Source organism: Drosophila eugracilis, unplaced genomic scaffold (assembly GCF_018153835.1).
Source record: "Drosophila eugracilis isolate 14026-0451.02 unplaced genomic scaffold, ASM1815383v1 contig_1897, whole genome shotgun sequence".
NCBI lineage: Eukaryota > Metazoa > Arthropoda > Insecta > Diptera > Drosophilidae > Drosophila > Drosophila eugracilis.
In genome coordinates, this window is record NW_024572751.1 from 2,153,085 (window position 1) to 2,172,016 (window position 18,932).

The window sequence follows — 18,932 nt, forward strand, 5'->3', positions numbered from 1 at the left end:
CTAGATGTCCGGAGACGCATACATCAAACTCATCTCAGCGCTCCCGAAGAGAAGCAGCAGCCCGATCTTCAGAATCAGCCGGATCAGCTATATAGCAAGGATTAACCGCGAATCAACCAATAATAACTAAAAATGAAAGTGTTTGCCATTGCCTGTGTTACCCTTTTGGCGGCCAGCTGCGCCTTCGCCGCTCCAAGTGTCCAAGACAACCGTGTTGAGGGCGATAATACCTTGGGCAGGGCCGCCAGATATCTGGGCGCCTGTCTGGAGAGCGACGACATGGCCACCTGCTTCGCCGTCAAGGGCATCACCGCCCTGAACCGTGCCGCCAGGAGCAACAACATCGAGCTGGCCAGCGGAGTCACCTTCCAGAGGTGTGTGTTTGTTTTTAGTGAAAGTGCTTGGTTCTTGAAACAAAAACGAAATCGAAATGGAAACTGAAACTGAATCTCAAAGCAGAACGTGTCTGATGAAATCTTCAATCCGTGTCAGTTTAAGTGGTTGCATCATAAAGCTTAGTGGCAGTCTTAAAGAGAGCTAGTTAAAAAGAAATTATGATATCTAGATCAAAAGGAAAGCGGTTCAAGCGGGTTATCTAGAAAGAGTTCTTAAGATCGGGAAGATATATTAAAGTGAAAGAAGAGAAGTTATATAGGGCTTAAAGTTACATAAAACCAAGATTATGCCATAGTTTATATCTTGAAACTATTTATAGATTTCATTTGCCGGGAAAAGATAAATGTTTTTGAAATAGATTTGTTAATTAATGCTAAAATAATGCCAATCTCAAGTTTAGAGATATTCGATAAATTAGCAAGTCGTTTGATAAATTATAAGTTTTTGTTAAAGTTTTTATTACTAACACCTCCTACTAATAAATCAATCCCCTTACTTATTTCAGAGACCCTGCCAATCCCGTTTCCCGCACCGGAAAATCCATGAGCGAGCAGGATGTCTACGCTGAGCTTCCCCAGAATGCTGATGAGCGTACTGGTCGTCTGGTGGACCTGGCCATCTCCAGTGCCGCCGATTTCCTGAGCACCCACAACTTGGAGTTCAAGCTGCCCGCTGAGACCACCCAGCAGGTTGCCCGTGCCCTCGATGAAGGTGGGTTTTGACCTGGACTTCACCTCTAAGATTTATAATAATTATATGTAATCAAATCACAGGCCGTGGCAAGATCAAGAAGATGCTGGGACCCCTGGCTCTGGCTATTGGCGCCAAATTGTTCGCTGTCATTCCCCTGGTGCTCGGTTTCCTCGCTCTGCTGACCTTCAAGGCCGTGATCGTCGCCAAGCTTGCCTTCTTCCTGGCTATCCTCGTCGGCGGCTCCCGTCTGCTGGGAGGATTCGGCAACAAGTTCGGAGGCAACTCCTTCGGAGGAGCCTACAGCTCGAACGCCTGGTCCGCACCAGCCACCGCTGGCTGGAGCTCGGGAGCCTCCTCGTCCTATCCCTATGCCCGCAGCATCAGCGATGAGTCCGAGGCCCAGCAGTTGGCCTACGCCGGCCAGCAGCAGCAGTAAGAACTGGCCCGGAGACAGGACGAGCTCCAACAGCCACAGATGTGCCTTCGTTTTGAAACCTTTAGCCTGTAGTAATTTATTCGAAATGTAATTAACTAATTTATTGCCACACAAAGCACACAGCAACAGCAACATAGTCAAGTCGAATGTTTGAATAAAACCATGAGTATTGCACCCGAAAAATAAATCTACGAATATCCGTAAATCCAAGCACGTGTTTACCTGCGGTGGGAGACTTTCCCAGGGCTTAATTGAAATGCTGACAGACCCCAAAACAAATATCTGGAACTTTGCTGACTGGGCGGCAACAAGTTTGCGGCTGGCAATTAAAACTTGTGGCAGGTTCTGTTGCTGCATGGAAAAAAAAACTGATAAGTTGGGGATTTAGTTTTTGTTTTTTTTGGCAAGTTTGTGGCCCTGCTCATAATTGGAGTTTCTAGTGGCCATGTGACGGCCGCTTGGCATGTTAATTGTTTACCAGAAACTTTCTACTTATGCTCATAAAAGTGTCACTTTGCGATTGGAAAGAGATATATGCGGCGATGTGCTACAATTCAGCTTTCTTTTGTAGGCAGATTTAGAAGCAATTGAAATAGAAAACGAGCTCCGAACGCCGCACGACGAAGGGAGAATGAAATCGAAAGCGTTGAAAGCGCCAGAGCAACTAACTGGGCCAAATGGTGCATTAAGTCACCACCGGCGGGGCATACCAAATACGGCTGAGTCTGGCAGATCCACCGGTATAATCTTAACTTCGAGCCGTAATGGCAGTGGGAGGAACAGCCGGCCAAGAATCTGGCACAGGCAATCCGAACACGTCGCCTCGTCTACTTCATTGAATGCCAATTAGGATTCGGATAACGGCGGACACCCGAAATCGGGCCACTTGCTTATATAAAATATATATACAAAAATCATATTCAGCCGGCCGACCACCACTGGCCACTGTGGCCACTTCCCTTTCGTTGGCATCGCGACGTGCGTGGAAATATGGTCAAGAAATTGCCGGCCAGGTAGCATACGCATATGCTTTGCATAAATTGTTTTTGGTTTTTGGATTTTGGTATTGGTTTTCGGTATTGTTATTGTTATTGCACTGCGGTCGAGGTGCGTTTTGGCCTGGCGCGCGATTTCTAGCCACAAAATTGGTCAATCGACGTCGAATCGAAATGGTATAAAACGCGGGGGCAGTGCATTCAATTAATCACAAAGCGATTCCCATTCACAAAGGCAGCACCCACCAGCTCCAGGCAGCCATCCCAAGGATTATAACCCTCTCTAAAGTCGAGATTCCCCCCCAAGTGCTAATCAAAATGTGCGCGAAATTCGTTTGTGTTGTGCTGCTGGCCAGCCTTGTGTGCGGCTCCATGGCCCTTCCCTCGCAGGACAACAGTGAGCGGGATCTGGTCAACATGCTGAACCGCTTGGATGGCGAGGAGTCCGTCGCGCTCTTCGGTGGCCTGAGGATCGACAGATCGGAGACCGGCCGCAGCTTCGGAGCCGCCAAGGCCGTTGAGTCCTTTGAGGACCGCGCCGAGCGCTACCTGGAGACCCACGAGCTGAACCTCTCCTTCTCCGGCGATGAGCAGGAAGAGAACACCGAGAACGAGTACACCGGACGTGCCATGGAAGGTGAGTGATCAAAGCTTTCTCTAGGGAATCAAGAACTAAATAGCAATGCCATTAAGATTGTTCTTAAATTGAAGCACTCCTTATTTTTGGTGTTTATAAGCTTCAAAATTTGAACACTTAAAGTAAAACATTTTGTATTGAAAAGGTGAAATATAATCAATATAAGCCTGAAAATGTTAATATTGAATACAACAGGAACTTAAACAACTTATATTAATATTCGAATAACTTTCAAAAATCCAAATTAAATCTAAAGAAAGTCTTGGTGAAGTGCTTATAAATAAATATATAAGCAGCAGCAACAGTACGTATGAGTGATTTTAAAAATATGTTCTGATACTCAAAGTATTTCCCTTTCTTGCCTTTTGAGCACTCTCATTTTGGCTACATAAGGCTAAAAGTACTAGGGTCCACTCGGCTGCGCACACAGCCAACTGCCAAAAGCAAAACTACTGGCATACTTAGCCGCTCTGCCGAAAAGCGAAGTGAAAGCTTTCACTCCACTGCCAAGCGTTGAATACTTTTAGGAGCATTGCTAAATTTGCGCTTTCTTTTTGCTTTCTCCCCAATAAAAATACAGAGTCCCGCAGCAAGCGCATGAAGAAGATGCTGCTGCCCCTTCTGTTGGCCCTGAAGCTGAAGAAGGCCGTCGTTGTCAAGATTATGTTCACCATCATCAAGTTCATCTCGCTGAAGGCTCTGGCCATCTCCTTCCTGGCCCTCATTCTGGCTGGTGAGTTCAGAGAAAGTCAACCCAGGAAAGGCTCTTCTATAACTAATTTTGCTTACAGGTGCCACCTTCTTCAAGGATCTGCTCGCCAAGAAGAAGGAACACATCACCACTGCCTACATCACTGGCAGCCCCCTGAATGCCGACATCGTCCACTCCGACTGGAGCCGCAATGGTCAGGCTGGAGCCGCTGATCTGGCCTACAACCACTATGGTCTGGCCCAGCCCTTCTAAGCTCTCTTCAAATCACCAACCGATCCATCCATCCCACGCTATACTAGCCTGAATCTTTCACCTGCTATATCTTACCCTACCAAAGCTTCACCCTTCTTCAATTTCCTTTCACTGTCAACTCATTTCACCCCAACCTATCCCCCTAAGAACCTTTCCCTGAAGAATGGCCAAATTCGTAGTCAATAATTATTTAGTTACATTTAGTTAGTTAGCTGCGACATACCAAAAAAAAACAAGGAAAATCACAAAAAAAGAGAACTATTGAAACGGTCCCACGACTCCATGCTAGCTCAAAGGACAATGCTTAAGGATACCAAAATCAGTCATGATTGCGCCATATTTATTGCACATTCCCACAATCCACTTGTCTCTTGGCGGTTGTAAATGTCACTCAGGTTCATCGAAAACAACGAAGATTATGCCTGCTAAAGAGCTTACTTACTAAGTATTTATTTTGATAACTTAAAGCAATTGAATAAAAATGATTCATCAAATGCAAAAACTAAAACTCTTTAATTTTATTTGCGAAAAACATGGAAAAAGTTTGTTATTTCATTCCAACATATCTGAAAGGCGTTGATTCATGAAATTTCTGCTGCTGTGCTTCCTTGTTGCGTGTCAAACATATTTTCTGACCTTTTTTTAGGGGTGACATGTTGAAAAAATTGCGCAAAGGATAAAGATTAATGGCCAGCTAACAAACTGATTTATGTTGACACAGCTAAAGTCACCAGAAAAAGTTAAACAAAAAGTAAATAAACTAAAACTGAAATCAAGTTTCTTTGCTTTCTTTTTTAAACACTTTCATTGGACCAACAAAAATGAAAATATATTTGTGCTTAATTATATTAGCAAATTTTATTGGTTGAGCTTAGGCTTTCTTTGCGTGAACTTCCTAATTGATTTTAAATCAAATGTCCCACTTGGCTTTGGTATAAAACTGCCAATCGAGCTGCCCCAAAGTCAACAGATCGAAGATGAACGGCTTCAGCAACAAACTTATCGGGTGTCAGATTAAATTCGCTCTCATTGTCGGCCTCTTGGTATCCTTGGCCTGGACACTTCCTGTCGACAATGAAAAGTCTCCCCTTCCAGCCGAGGAAGATGATGTGACCACCGAGGAGTTCATTGAGGCTGCCCCAGTGGTGGAGGAAGCGGGAAACCTTGGACAGCTACGCTTCCCTCCGTTTGATAACAATGGAACCGGATTCTTTGAGAGATTCGGTGAAAGGTTTAGGAACAAGTGGACAACCACTACTACCACAACTCCTCCACCACCTCCACCACCACCACCACCAGGAAAATAAGAATAACCAGGAGCCACTAACAGTTCTTATTAAGAAGATTGCCGTCCACTTTATATTAATATTTATTCAAATTGCACTTCAACTACTATTTATTAAATTTGTCTTAATTTAAATAAAATAAACTTTTGAATACACAAAACAAATGAAAATTTGACTTTTATACAAATTCCCAATGAAAAGGAATATTTAAATATATTTTTCAAAGATGTTATACCCATTCATTATGGTCACAATTTTTGTAAGTCAAACATAAAATGAAATATAAGAAGCAAGAATTTTTGACCGTGATTAAAAATGCATATTTTATTTTATATTTTTATCACCAATTATGGTAAATTAAGCATTCTATTTTGCTCAAACCCAAAGACCCGCAATATTTTCCATCTAAAAATAAACAGCTTTCAGACAAGGGGCGAAAATCAAAAGTCGGCCAATAAATTGGTCATTAGCACTGCATGTAATCTGAATATTAAACAGACAAGAGTCGGCGCGGAAAGATATATTACCTCATGGACAGCACTAGCAAAGAAAGTAGCGAAACGAGGCTGGGCCAGACACAAATGAAAATGTAGTAATAATTAACAATGAATTGTTAGTTAGTCCCAGTTAGGCACTCAAAATGTTGGGTCTTAATTTATGGAGGTCCGAGGCACGCGACTTTTATCTGGCACTTGTAATTACCTGGATTCCCGAGTCTGGGAGAGTTTTCTTTGAAGACTCTTTGGGGAATTCATTGGCTGGAACTTTTTGGTGACAGAATTAGCCGGCCGTTTCGCAAGAGCGACTTGACCGCCACTGCAGAGGAAAGCGAAAGTGCCGCCCAGTTGGACGCAGCTGACTGACGCTGGGAAGAATTTCGACCACAAATCGTTTGGGTAATTAGAAAAGCACAAGGGCCCCAGTGCGGCGGACTACGGCTTTGGTGAAAGGGAAATGGGAATGGAAATGGTGGAAGCGGGTATAAAAGCTAAAGCCATAAAATTGACATGATGCAGTCTCACAAACAATCTCAAACACACCACATAGCGAAAATGTTGCTGACCAAGACCCTGGAATATCTGTTCTATTTGGCTTTATTCGCCTTCTATGTGCAAATATGCTACGGCAGCGAGGGTTCAGGCTACGGAAGCGCCTCCAATTAGAACGGACACCCTTAGGAAACCACAAAACGCGGAAAGTCTTCTCAATGGCTGTGAAACTTCTTCGTTCAGTTGGATGTGTCTCAAGATCGAGTTCGTCAAGATCATGGAAAAACTTGCCGAACAGGAGGAACTTAACGTGCTGCCTGGCGTCAGTGTGGTGAAGGATGAGAATGCCACGGAACTCAAGACATCGGAGCTAATGGCAGGTGGGTTAAGCTATCAAGCTAGCTATTTACACTAATCCTATAGTTTTCCAAAAATTAACATTAATAAACATTCTTATATTTTTTGTAGAAGTGGCTCGCAGCTATCCCAGTGATCCCAGCACTCGCTTGAATGGCTATATAGTAGCCAAACTGGAGAATCTCCTGAAAACACGTTTCCTCCGATTTCGCCTGCTGGATGACAAGTCCCTCGTAGAAGGCCGCAAACACAAGTTCGGCAAGAAAGGAGGCTTGGAGGCCCTCGTAGCTGCCGGAGTCATGATGAAAGGAATGCTGATGGCCATGGGATTCGGGGCCATCGCTCTGATGGCCGGAAAGGCCCTGATGACAGCTCTGATGGCCTTGACACTGTCTGGAGTTTTAGGACTGAAAAGCTTGGCCGGTGGCGGAGGGAAAGTCTACGACCTACGAAATAGTGGCTAAGCCAATTTACACCTCCAGCCACTCGCACTCGGTAACCCACGAGGATGGAGGCCATGGGCATAGTCCCCACTTTGCCGCTGGAGGCGGTGGTGGAGGTACTGCCAGTGGTTTTGGGTACGGAGGCTATGCCAGGTCCCTAAATGTGGAGCAGTCTACCAACCAAATCCAATAATTCTAGACCAGAGCGAACTCTTCTAATATAATCTCATAATTTATTTATTTATTGTAGTCTAAGAAATGTTATGCAACCAAATGAAATCCAGCAGTTAAATATACTTTTAGTTATTGAGCTTGACTCGATGATTTTTTACATTGGGAATGTTGGGACCTGGTTAATTTAACTAAGTTTTAGCACGCTAATTTAAAGAACTCAAACTAAAGATCTTTAACCATATGTTAACAAGATTCCACAATATTAATTGCACCCCAGTGAACATGACTTAACATTTTTCTGTGATGCTTGCTACTTTTGTAAATTAGCAAGCAATAGTAAGTCAGATAATATTAAACACAAAAATATATATTTGATAAAAGAGAAAAGTTTAGCATATTCCCAATATCTTTTAATTAGCAGAATTATAAGACTCTGACTCTAATGATCAACTTTCCAATTCGAACGAGTTCGCCAATATAAAACACGAAATTTCTCAAGGGAACTGCAGTTGATTTGAGAACACCATGGCGCCAATTCGTTATGGTAGGTAAAGCAATATTTTCTACTACAATGGATACTAACAGATACCACTTGTTTTTCAGTCGCCTTAGTACTATGCATATTAAGCATAGGTTTTGGCCATGCAGTAGTTGATCAAGACTCGAAGGCGACCGCTGATCAATTATCAGGAGTAGTACCTATTCCCATTATGTTGGGCTATGGTCCGAGTAATCAGCAAATGCTTAAGTCAATAAGGCCGCCGAACGGATATTTGGAAGAGCAAATAGCTTCAAAAATAAATGAAATTAAAGCAGGGAGTTCACTCGATGACTCCATGTATCGAGATTATGAAGACATTCCTACCAGCTTTGGTCTCAAAAGGTTGTGGGGAAAATGGCGCCGAAGGAGGACATCCACGAGACCGCCAACAACCCGTGATCCATTCTCCCGACCTACGATTCCATCATCAACATTAGATCCTTCAAAATCCACTGCTATTCCAACTTCAACAGGAATGCCAACGACATCCACAGCGATTCCGACATCTCAGGATACCACAACACAGACACCGACAACATCCACAGCGATTCCCACAACACAGACACCTACAACATCCACAGCGATTCCGACATCTCCGGCTACTACAACACAGGCACCGACAACATCCACAGCGATTCCGACATCTTCGGCTACCACAGAACAGACACCGACAACATCCACAGCGATTCCGACATCTCAGGATACCACAACACAGACACCGACAACATCCACAGCGATTCCGACATCTCAGGAAACCACAACACAGACACCGACAACATCCACAGCGATTCCGACATCTCAGGATACCACAACACAGACACCGACAACATCCACTGCGATTCCGACATCTCAGGATACCACAACACAGACACCGACAACATCCACAGCGATTCCGTCATCTCAGGATACCACCACACAGACACCGACAACATCCACAGCGATTCCGACATCTCAGGATACCACAACACAGACACCGACAACATCCACAGCGATTCCGACATCTCAGGATACCACAACACAGACACCGACAACATCCACAGCGATTCCGACATCTCCGGCTACCACAACACAGACACCGACAACATCCACAGCGATTCCGACATCTCCGGCTACCACAACACAGACACCGACAACATCCACAGCGATTCCGACATCTCAGGATACCACAACACAGACACCGACAACATCCACAGCGATTCCGACATCTCCGGATACCACAACACAGACACCGACAACATCCACGATTCCGATCTGAAAAGACAACATCCACAGCGATTCCGACATCTCAGGATACCACAACACAGACACCGACAACATCCACAGCGATTCCGACATCTCAGGCTACCACAACACAGACACCGACAACATCCACAGCGATTCCGACATCTCAGGATACCACAACACAGACACCGACAACATCCACAGCGATTCCGACCTCACCGACACCTTAAACATAGGCCTCAACTTATCTATAACCATTTTATATGTGATCCTCTGAAAAATCTTCGCCATATATTTAACAAAAAACTATTGTTCTGGGATACCCAAATAAAATAAAATATTTAATAACATAATGTTTTATCTTTTATGTGATAGATAATTGGATCCCAAATTCCCATATAAATCGAATCCACATATCAAAAAACTTCCTTATATGTTTATTGTTATCGACTTTGAAATTTAATAAAGCATCAGACGTGTAACTGTCTTCCTACAGTCAAGGTATGAATTAAGGAATATAATTTTTTATAAAGATTTGAACCAACTTCAATGTTAAGCATTATTACATATTTTTTCCAAAATATCCTATGAACAAAAGACCATTATTAGTATCTCACTTTCATGAATTATAAACCGTATCCAAATATTTTAAAGTCTTAGTGGCACTACAGTAGTCTCCCAGATCTGTTAACTAAACAATTAGCAAGGCCTTGCGATTAGACAAAGGTCTGACATATTTATCACATGCAGAAAATTCTAGTGACAAAAAGAAATACAAAAACATTTAGTCCATACCAAAATCTAGAAATGAGTTACTGAATTTCATCTTTCAGTAATTAGCGCTTTAACCTACTTTCCACTTGAGCCGGATTCTGCGATATAAAAGCGATAAAAGTCCGAAAAATTCTTAGTCAATTTAAGAACACCATGGAGTCTATTTATATTGGTATATTCCGCAAACGCTTTCACATAAAAGATTCTATACCTAATTTACATTTTTTCAGTTTTACTTAAGTATACTTCTTTTCTTAAGAAGCATATATTTCGGTCATGCTGAAGGTGATCAGCGGTACAGTTCTCTTAATTTGCGGCAGTCATCAATTGGACAAGCAATAGAATCGGAAGTACCGATTCCCATCATGTTGAAATATGGCCGTCAGCCAAACTATTTTAGTAATACACCTAGGATTGGGGACATGGAAAATCGAAATGTTGAAACAAAACAGGAAAGAATAAACTTTCTTCCAAATTCTGTGAACGACGGTGATTCAGAATCGCGTCCTCGTCATGCGCTCAACCAAATTTTTAGAATATGGCGACGTAGAAGGACATCTACAAGGATGCCACCAACAGCGTTAACAACTCCCGACCCCAACGCCTCCACAGCACTGCCAGCATCCACTACAACAGTAGCTGCGACAACTTCCACAGCAATTCCACCCACAACAACCACTACAACAGAGGCCACTACAACTTCCACTGCAATTCCACCCACAACAACCACTACAACAGAGGCCAATTCAACTTTCACTGCAATTCCTCCAACAACAACCACTACAACAAAAGCCACAACCACATCCACCGCAATTCCGCCAACAACTTCCACGACAACAGAAGCTACAACAACTTCCACTGCTATTCCGCCAACAACAACCGCTACAACAGAGGCTAGTACAACTTCCACTGCAATTCCGCCAACAACTAGCACGACATCAGAAGCTATGACAACTTCGACTGCAATTCCACCCACAACAACCACTACAACAGAGGCCACTACAACTTCCACTGCTATTCCGCCAACTACAACCACTACAACAGAGGCGACAACAACGTCCACTGCAATTCCTCCAACTACAACCACTACAACAGAAGCCACAACAACATCCACCGCAATTCCGCCAACAACTACCACGACAACAGAAGCTACAACAACTTCCACTGCTATTCCGCCAACAACAACCACTACAACAGAGGCCACTACAACTTCCACTGCAATTCCACCCACAACAACCACTACAACAGAGGCCACTACAACTTCCACTGCTATTCCGCCAACTACAACCACTACAACAGAGGCGACAACAACGTCCACTGCAATTCCTCCAACTACAACCACTACAACAGAAGCCACAACAACATCCACTGCAATTCCGCCAACAACTACCACTACAACAGAAGCTACAACAACTTCCACTGCTATTCCGCCAATAACAACCACTACAACAGAGGCCACAACAACTTCCACTGCAATTCCCCCACAACAACCACTACAACAGAGGCCACTACAACTTCCACGCTATTCGCCAACACAACCACTAACAGAAGCCACAACAACATCCACCGCAATTCCGCCAACAACAACCACTACAACGGAAGCTACAACAACTACTGCATTCCGCCAACAACAACCACTACAACAGAGGCCACTACAACTTCCACTGCTATTCCGCCAACAACAACCACTACAACAGAAGCCACAACAACATCCACCGCAATTCCGCCAACAACAACCACTACAACGGAAGGTACAACAACCACTACAACAGAGGCCACTACAACTTCCACTGCTATTCCGCCCACTACAACCACTACAACAGAAGCCACAACAACATCCACCGCAATTCCGCCAACAACAACCCAACGGACACTACACACAGGCACACCCACGCCCACAACCACTACAACAGAAGCCACAACAACATCCACCGCAATTCCGCCAACAACAACACGGAGCACAAACGCACAACAACCACTACAACGGAAGCCACAACAACTCCACCGCAATTCCGCCAAAAACAACCACTACAACAGAAGCCACAACAACTTCGACTGCAATTCCGCCCACAACAACCACTACAACAGAGGCCACTACAACTTCCACTGCTATTCCGCCAACCACAACCACTACAACAGAAGCCACAACAACATCCACCGCAATTCCGCCAACAACAACCACTACAACGGAAGGTACAACAACTTCGACTGCAATTCCGCCCACAACAACCACTACAACAGAGGCCACTACAACTTCCACTGCTATTTCGCCAACTACAACCACTACAACAGAAGCCACAACAACATCCACCGCAATTCCGCCAACAACAACCACTACAACAGAAGCCACAACAACATCCACCGCAATTCCGCCAACAACAACCCACTACAACGGAAGCCACAACAACATCCACCGCAATTCCGCCAACAACAACCACTACAACAGAAGCCACAACAACATCCACCGCAATTCCGCCAACAACAACCACTACAACGGAAGGTACAACAACTTCGACTGCAATTCCGCCCACAACAACCACTACAACAGAGGCCACTACAACTTCCACTGCTATTCCGCCAACTACAACCACTACAACAGAGGCCACTACAACTTCCACTGCTATTCCGCCAACCACAACCACTACAACAGAAGCCACAACAACATCCACCGCTATTCCGCCAACAACAACCACTACAACGGAAGCCACAACAACATCCACCGCAATTCCGCCAACAACAACCACTACAACAGAAGGTACAACAACTTCGACAGCAATTCCTCCAACAACAACCACTACAACAGAGGCCACTACAACTTCCACTGCAATTCCGCCAACAACAACCACTACAACAGAGGCCACTACAACTTCCACTGCTATTCCGCCAACAACAACCACTACAACAGAAGCTACAACAACATCCACCGCAATTCCGCCAACAACAACCACTACAACGGAAGGTACCAACAACTTCGACTGCAATTCCGCCCACAACAACCACAACAACAGAGGCCACTACAACTTCCACTGCAATTCCGCCCACAACAACCACTACAACAGAAGCCACTACAACTTCCACTGCAATTCCGCCAACAACAACCACTACAACAGAGGCCACTACAACTTCCACTGCTATTCCGCCAACAACAACCACTACAACAGAAGCCACAACAACATCCACCGCAATTCCGCCAACAACAACCACTACAACGGAAGCTACAACAACTTCGACTGCAATTCCGCCCACAACAACCACTACAACAGAGGCCACTACAACTTCCACTGCTATTCCGCCAACAACAACCACTACAACAGAGGCCACAACAACGTCCACTGCAATTTCTCCAACTACAACCACTACAACAGAAGCCACAACAACATCCACCGCAATTCCGCCAACAACAACCACTACAACGGAAGCTACGACAACTTCGACTGCAATTCCGCCCACAACAACCACAACAACAGAGGCCACTACAACTTCCACTGCAATTCCACCAACAACAACCACTACAACAGAGGCCACTACAACTTCCACTGCTATTCCGCCAACAACAACCACAACAACAGAAGCTACAACAACATCCACCGCAATTCCGCCAACAACAACCACTACAACGGAAGCCACAACAACATCCACTGCAATTCCACCAACAACAACCACTTCAACAGTAGCCACTACAACTTCCACCGCAATTCCGCCAACAACAACGACTGCAACGGAAGCTACGACAACTTCGACTGCAATTCCGCCCACAACAACCACAACAACAGAGGCCACTACAACTTCCACTGCTATTCCGCCAACAACAACCACTACAACAGAAGCCACAACAACATCCACCGCAATTCCGCCAACAACAACCACTACAACAGAAGCTACGACAACTTCGACAGCAATTCCTCCAACAACAACCACTTCAACAGTAGCCACTACAACTTCCATTGCAATTCCGCCCACAACAACCACTACAACAGAGGCCACTACAACTTCCACTGCTATTCCGCCAACAACAACCACAACAACAGAAGCTACAACAACATCCACCGCAATTCCGCCAACAACAACCACTACAACGGAAGCACCGACCACTTCGACTGCAATTCCGCCCACAACAACCACAACAACAGATGCCACTTCAACTTCCACTGCAATTCCGCCCACAACAACCACTTCAACAGTAGCCACTACAACTTCCACTGCAATTCCACCCACAACAACCACTACAACAGAGGCCACTACAACTTCCACTGCTATTCCGCCAACAACAACCACAACAACAGAAGCTACAACAACATCCACCGCAATTCCGCCAACAACAACCACTACAACGGAAGCTACGACAACTTCGACTGCAATTCCGCCCACAACAACCACTACAACAGAGGCCACTACAACTTCCACTGCTATTCCGCCAACAACAACCACTACAACAGAGGCCACAACAACGTCCACTGCAATTTCTCCAACTACAACCACTACAACAGAAGCCACAACAACATCCACCGCAATTCCGCCAACAACAACCACTACAACGGAAGCAACGACAACTTCGACTGCAATCCCGCCCACAACAACCACAACAACAGAGGCCACTACAACTTCCACTGCAATTCCACCCACAACAACCACTACAACAGAGGCCACTACAACTTCCACTGCTATTCCGCCAACAACAACCACTACAACAGAAGCCACAACAACATCCACTGCAATTCCGCCAACAACAACCACAACAACAGAAGCTACAACAACATCCACCGCAATTCCGCCAACAACAACCACTACAACAGAGGCCACTACAACATCCACTGCAATTCCGCCAACAACAACCACTTCAACAAGTACAACAACATCCACTGCAATTCCGCCAACAACAACCACTACAACAGAAGGCTACAACAACTTCCACTGCAATTCCGCCCACAACAACCACTACAACAGTAGGCCACTACAACTTCCACTACTATTCCGCCCACAACAACCACTACAACAGAGGCCACTACAACTTCCACTGCTATTCCGCCAACAACAACCACTACAACAGAAGCCACAACAACATCCACCGCAATTCCGCCAACAACAACCACTACAACGGAAGGTACAACAACTTCGACTGCAATCCGCCCACAACAACCACTACAACAGAGGCCACTACAACTTCCACTGCTATTCCGCCAACTACAACCACTACAACAGAAGCCACAACAACATCCACCGCAATTCCACCAACAACAACCACTACAACAGAAGCCACAACAACATCCACTGCTATTCCGCCAACAACAACCACTACAACGGAAGCCACAACAACATCCACCGCAATTCCGCCAACAAAAACCACTACAACAGAAGCTACAACAACATCCACCGCAATTCCGCCAACAACAACCACTACAACGGAAGCTACAACAACTTCGACTGCAATTCCGCCCACAACAACCACTACAACAGAGGTCACTACAACTTCCACTGCTATGTGGCCCACTACAACCACTACAACAGAAGCCACAACAACATCCACCGCAATTCCGCCAACAACAACCACTACAACGGAAGCAACGACAACTTCGACGCAATCCCGCCACAACAACCACACAACGAGGCCACGCAACTTCACTGCTATTCGCCAAAACAACTGCAATTCCGCCCACAACAACCACTACAACAGAGGCCACTACAACTTCCACTGCTATTCCGCCCACTACAACCACTACAACAGAAGCCACAACAACATCCACCGCAATTCCGCCAACCACAACCACTACAACAGAAGCCACAACAATCGACTGCAATTCCCGCCCACAACAACCACTACAACAGAGGCGACTACAACTTCCACTGCTATTCCGCCAACAACAACCCCTTCAACAGCAGCCACTACAACTTCCACTGTTATTCCGCCATCCACAACCACTACAACAGAAGCCACAACAACATCCACCGCAATTCCTCCAACAACCACCACGACAACAGAAGCTACGACAACTTCGACTACAATTCAGCCCACAACAACCACTACAACAGAGGCGACTACAACTTCCACTGCCATTCCGCCAACAACAACCACTTCAACAGCAGCCACTACAACTTCCACTGCTATTCCGCCATCCACAACCACTACAACAGAAGCCACAACAACATCCACCGCAATTCCTCCAACAACCACCACGACAACAGAAGCTACGACAACTTCCACTGCAATTCCACCCACAGCAACCACGACGACAGAGGCTATGACAACTTCCACTGCGATTCCGCCGTCAGCCACGTTAAAAACAAAATAAGGGTCTATTGAGTTGTAGCCTTTGCTTTAATAAAATGTTTTGAAACACCTGAAAAATTTGATAAGACTGCGTTTGAAAGAAAGATTTGCAAATAAGTTTATTTACTTATATAATTTAATAAAATATACTTCTTCAAAATTTAAATCAGGGTACTATATAAAGCTCTTGCAGTGGTCTCGATGCGAGCAAAGAGATTTATAAAAGGCACCTAAAAACTTTCCCTATTTTTTATTAGCGATATATTGGTTATACCAATAAAAACTTTCCAATTCTATCTAATATTGCAATATAAAAAGTTTAGCCATGAAATTAATAAATTATTGTAAGTTTAAATAATTTTTTTGTTAAAGTTTTTAGATAAACTATTTTAAACCTCAACCAGCAAACTTTCTGTGCTGGATTTGCCTATCAGGAAGCACTTTTGTTCAAACACATTCAAGCCCAAGAAAAGATGTGCTGAGTGCAGGCCAAATATGGCCAAAAAATCGTTTGGATAATGAAATCGAATTTAAATATTTTCGGACAGATGAAGAAACAAATTCACGTGAAATGGATGGAACACATCAAACTGAACCACCCATAAAACAGAATATTTCTTATGGATTGCAAAATTATTTACAATCTCAACTTCTTTCATTGCCGGCAATGTGGGAAAGTGCGATTCCTTCAAATCCATCTCCACCATTATTCTCCTTGCCATTTAACATTACTTTTCCTTTTTCCTTGTTACAAAACGTTGGAAGACAACATTTTAATAGTTCATCATACATGATAGGGGATCAAAACTGTACCAAATTAAATAATATGAAGCCCGAAAATCTGATGAAAAATTCTTCATTTATAGATTATAAAAAGCCTCCCCAGCTCGGTCTTTATAAGTTTTTTAATATATTTCGCCGAAAATCATCGAAGAGCCAAACATAAAGAAATTTTCTATTCAACCTTTAATTAATTCATCTTTAATATAAATTCTACCTCAACCCAGTTATTTGTCCAAATGTAAATTTTAAATGTTACAGATTTTTTGACAAATTAAAAATAAAATAAGAGTTTAATGTTAAAAGTTTGACCTCATTTACGGGTATATTCTTCAATAAACCAGATTTTTAGAAATCTAACATCATACTCTTATATTGAATGTATGTTCTAAAAACTATTTTTGTCAATTAGCAAACTTATGAAGAATTGATTAGCCAGAAACCTACTTTCCGATTCAAGCAAAAGGCATAAAAGGCAGAAATTTATCTTAAGAAGTTTAGTTCAGTTGACGGCGCCATGAAGATACTTTATTGTGGTAAGTAGAAAAAAAACTATGTCTTAATATTTGTTTAACACTTTGTCCTCCTTTGTAGTTGCCTTCCTAGCCTCATGCCTAACGAGGCAAACTTTTGGCCAATTGCAAAGCGAGCAGCCGTTAGCTCTGCTGAAAGCAAGCGGAGATGATTCGAAAACTCCACTTATTATGCTCTCAAATCCCTTTGCAAAGCCAACGTTTGGGACGTCGATAAAATCAGAACAGGAACCTGAGACCACTCTAATGCCAGAAGCTGCAAACACTCTTTCACCAGTAATAGAGGCAGTGGATGCTTCCACAGAAAAGCCACCTAAAAAAACCCGACCTCCCCAGAAGCAAAAACCAGGTTTTAATCATGGCCAGAAACAGAAATACCCAGTGCAGGACTTATTGCTAATGCCAGGAATGTGGGAGACTTCCCCAATCATTGGCCATGGAAAATTGGATACACTGGTTGCTCAACCTGTTTTCTATCCCATTCCAGTCTATATCCCGTACCCTATTCCTTTTATGCTGAACCAGCAGATGCATCTGATGAGCACGGCATCCAAGGAACAAGTTGAGGACCAAATTTCTATGGGGTTCAACAATATGCTGACTGAAAATCTACTTGAAAGCTCTTTCCAAGACGCCGGATCTGAATGGCAGAAGATAATCAAGAATCGGTTAAGGCCGGCCAACCTAGATGGCCAAAAAAAGTGGAGGGGCAAATTACGTAAGACAGCGACAACTACTACAACTACAACAACAACTAAAGCTCCAGTTTCAAACCCAACTCAGCCCACAAGATTACAACTGAGCAGCAGTAACCAGAGCGACAGTGAAGTAACACCCATGGAAACCATTGACAGCAATGAGCCAACTGAAGTTTCAGGCTAATTGATTAAATGAAAGCAGCAGAGGGGCTTGAATCTATTCTGGGAATATAGCAAAGATGAATTATGTGAAGAAGTTAAATGACACTTTTATTGAAACTTTAGTTGCTAAAAAGTAATAAGTAAAAAAAAATCTTTGAATCTTAATCAAATGTTTTGCGAACATTACAAACTTTTTAGCATATAAATTGCATTTCTGATTTTGATTCAAATAAAAGTAAATTTAGAAATATACGTTTAAGTTTTGTAATTTATACATATATCTTTCCTTAATATATATCCCTCAACGCGTTTAAAGTATTTTTATATAATATTTAATTTCCTTTATCATAAATATTCCATTCCACCACGTTGCTTAACATAAACTGAAATTGGTAAAATTTCATTTCTGGCCAAAGATGGCAAAATTGTCGCATACTTTCAGGCGGTCTGAAGTGCTTACTTTCTCTCCATCTCTCTCCCTCTGTTTTGAAGTATTTGTACTCTGTATGTATCTTTATATGTATCTGTGTCTGTACGATTAAACTCACCTACCAACACCCAAAGTTGGCCGCATCTTTTGTGCGGCTG

The 18,932-nt window shown here is 43.7% G+C and overlaps 7 protein-coding genes across 7 annotated transcripts; all 7 read left to right on the forward strand.

Moving 5' to 3' along the window:
- On the forward strand, window positions 1–1,730 carry LOC108115258. The gene is made up of 3 exons (XM_017226614.1): window positions 1–374; window positions 902–1,107; window positions 1,170–1,730. Exons 1-3 carry the CDS (start codon window positions 133–135, stop codon window positions 1,523–1,525), a joined length of 804 nt encoding a protein of 267 aa, XP_017082103.1. The 5' UTR covers window positions 1–132; the 3' UTR covers window positions 1,526–1,730.
- Window positions 1,731–2,721: 991 nt separating this feature from the next.
- LOC108115256 lies at window positions 2,722–4,623 on the forward strand. Its single transcript, XM_017226612.2, has 3 exons — window positions 2,722–3,157; window positions 3,738–3,890; window positions 3,949–4,623. The coding sequence occupies exons 1-3, from the start codon at window positions 2,839–2,841 to the stop codon at window positions 4,119–4,121; spliced, it is 645 nt and encodes a 214-aa protein (XP_017082101.1). The 5' UTR covers window positions 2,722–2,838; the 3' UTR covers window positions 4,122–4,623.
- Window positions 4,624–5,027: 404 nt separating this feature from the next.
- On the forward strand, window positions 5,028–5,493 carry LOC121529798. Its single transcript, XM_041817795.1, has one exon. The coding sequence runs from the start codon at window positions 5,099–5,101 to the stop codon at window positions 5,426–5,428; it is 330 nt and encodes a 109-aa protein (XP_041673729.1). The 5' UTR covers window positions 5,028–5,098; the 3' UTR covers window positions 5,429–5,493.
- Window positions 5,494–6,459: 966 nt separating this feature from the next.
- On the forward strand, window positions 6,460–7,474 carry LOC108115271. The gene is given in 4 exon segments (XM_017226629.2): window positions 6,460–6,513; window positions 6,515–6,776; window positions 6,865–7,184; window positions 7,186–7,474. Coding segments are annotated over 4 exon segments (840 nt in total). The 3' UTR covers window positions 7,390–7,474.
- A 606-nt stretch (window positions 7,475–8,080) lies between these two features.
- Window positions 8,081–9,362, forward strand: LOC121529802 (integumentary mucin C.1-like). Its single transcript, XM_041817804.1, has 2 exons — window positions 8,081–8,448; window positions 9,176–9,362. The coding sequence occupies exons 1-2, from the start codon at window positions 8,081–8,083 to the stop codon at window positions 9,360–9,362; spliced, it is 555 nt and encodes a 184-aa protein (XP_041673738.1).
- A 1,110-nt stretch (window positions 9,363–10,472) lies between these two features.
- LOC108105542 (mucin-5AC) lies at window positions 10,473–16,204 on the forward strand. The gene is made up of 4 exons (XM_041817805.1): window positions 10,473–11,309; window positions 12,866–13,831; window positions 15,008–15,385; window positions 15,629–16,204. The coding sequence occupies exons 1-4, from the start codon at window positions 10,473–10,475 to the stop codon at window positions 16,202–16,204; spliced, it is 2,757 nt and encodes a 918-aa protein (XP_041673739.1).
- Window positions 16,205–17,467: 1,263 nt separating this feature from the next.
- Window positions 17,468–18,366, forward strand: LOC108105540. Its single transcript, XM_017212172.2, has 2 exons — window positions 17,468–17,487; window positions 17,546–18,366. The coding sequence occupies exons 1-2, from the start codon at window positions 17,469–17,471 to the stop codon at window positions 18,364–18,366; spliced, it is 840 nt and encodes a 279-aa protein (XP_017067661.2). The 5' UTR covers window position 17,468.
- The last annotated feature ends 566 nt before the right edge of the window (window positions 18,367–18,932 follow it).

Bases quoted from the DNA above. Each gene is read 5' to 3' on its own strand.
- LOC108115258 (XM_017226614.1), top strand. From the start codon at position 133: ATGAAAGTGTTTGCCATTGCCTGTGTTACCCTTTTGGCGGCCAGCTGC. The intron at 375-901 runs GTGTGTGTTTGT...TACTTATTTCAG, and splicing joins AGCGGAGTCACCTTCCAGAG to AGACCCTGCCAATCCCGTTT. The intron at 1,108-1,169 runs GTGGGTTTTGAC...ATCAAATCACAG, and splicing joins TGCCCGTGCCCTCGATGAAG to GCCGTGGCAAGATCAAGAAG.
- LOC121529802 (XM_041817804.1), top strand. From the start codon at position 8,081: ATGTTGGGCTATGGTCCGAGTAATCAGCAAATGCTTAAGTCAATAAGG. The intron at 8,449-9,175 runs ATCCACAGCGAT...TGAAAAGACAAC, and splicing joins ACAACACAGACACCGACAAC to ATCCACAGCGATTCCGACAT.
- LOC121529798 (XM_041817795.1), top strand. From the start codon at position 5,099: ATGAACGGCTTCAGCAACAAACTTATCGGGTGTCAGATTAAATTCGCT.
- LOC108115256 (XM_017226612.2), top strand. From the start codon at position 2,839: ATGTGCGCGAAATTCGTTTGTGTTGTGCTGCTGGCCAGCCTTGTGTGC. The intron at 3,158-3,737 runs GTGAGTGATCAA...ATAAAAATACAG, and splicing joins CACCGGACGTGCCATGGAAG to AGTCCCGCAGCAAGCGCATG. The intron at 3,891-3,948 runs GTGAGTTCAGAG...TTTTGCTTACAG, and splicing joins CCTGGCCCTCATTCTGGCTG to GTGCCACCTTCTTCAAGGAT.
- LOC108105542 (XM_041817805.1), top strand. From the start codon at position 10,473: ATGCCACCAACAGCGTTAACAACTCCCGACCCCAACGCCTCCACAGCA. The intron at 11,310-12,865 runs GCTACAACAACT...CTACAACGGAAG, and splicing joins CAACTACCACTACAACAGAA to GTACCAACAACTTCGACTGC. The intron at 13,832-15,007 runs GTAGCCACTACA...CTACAACGGAAG, and splicing joins CAACAACAACCACTTCAACA to GTACAACAACTTCGACTGCA.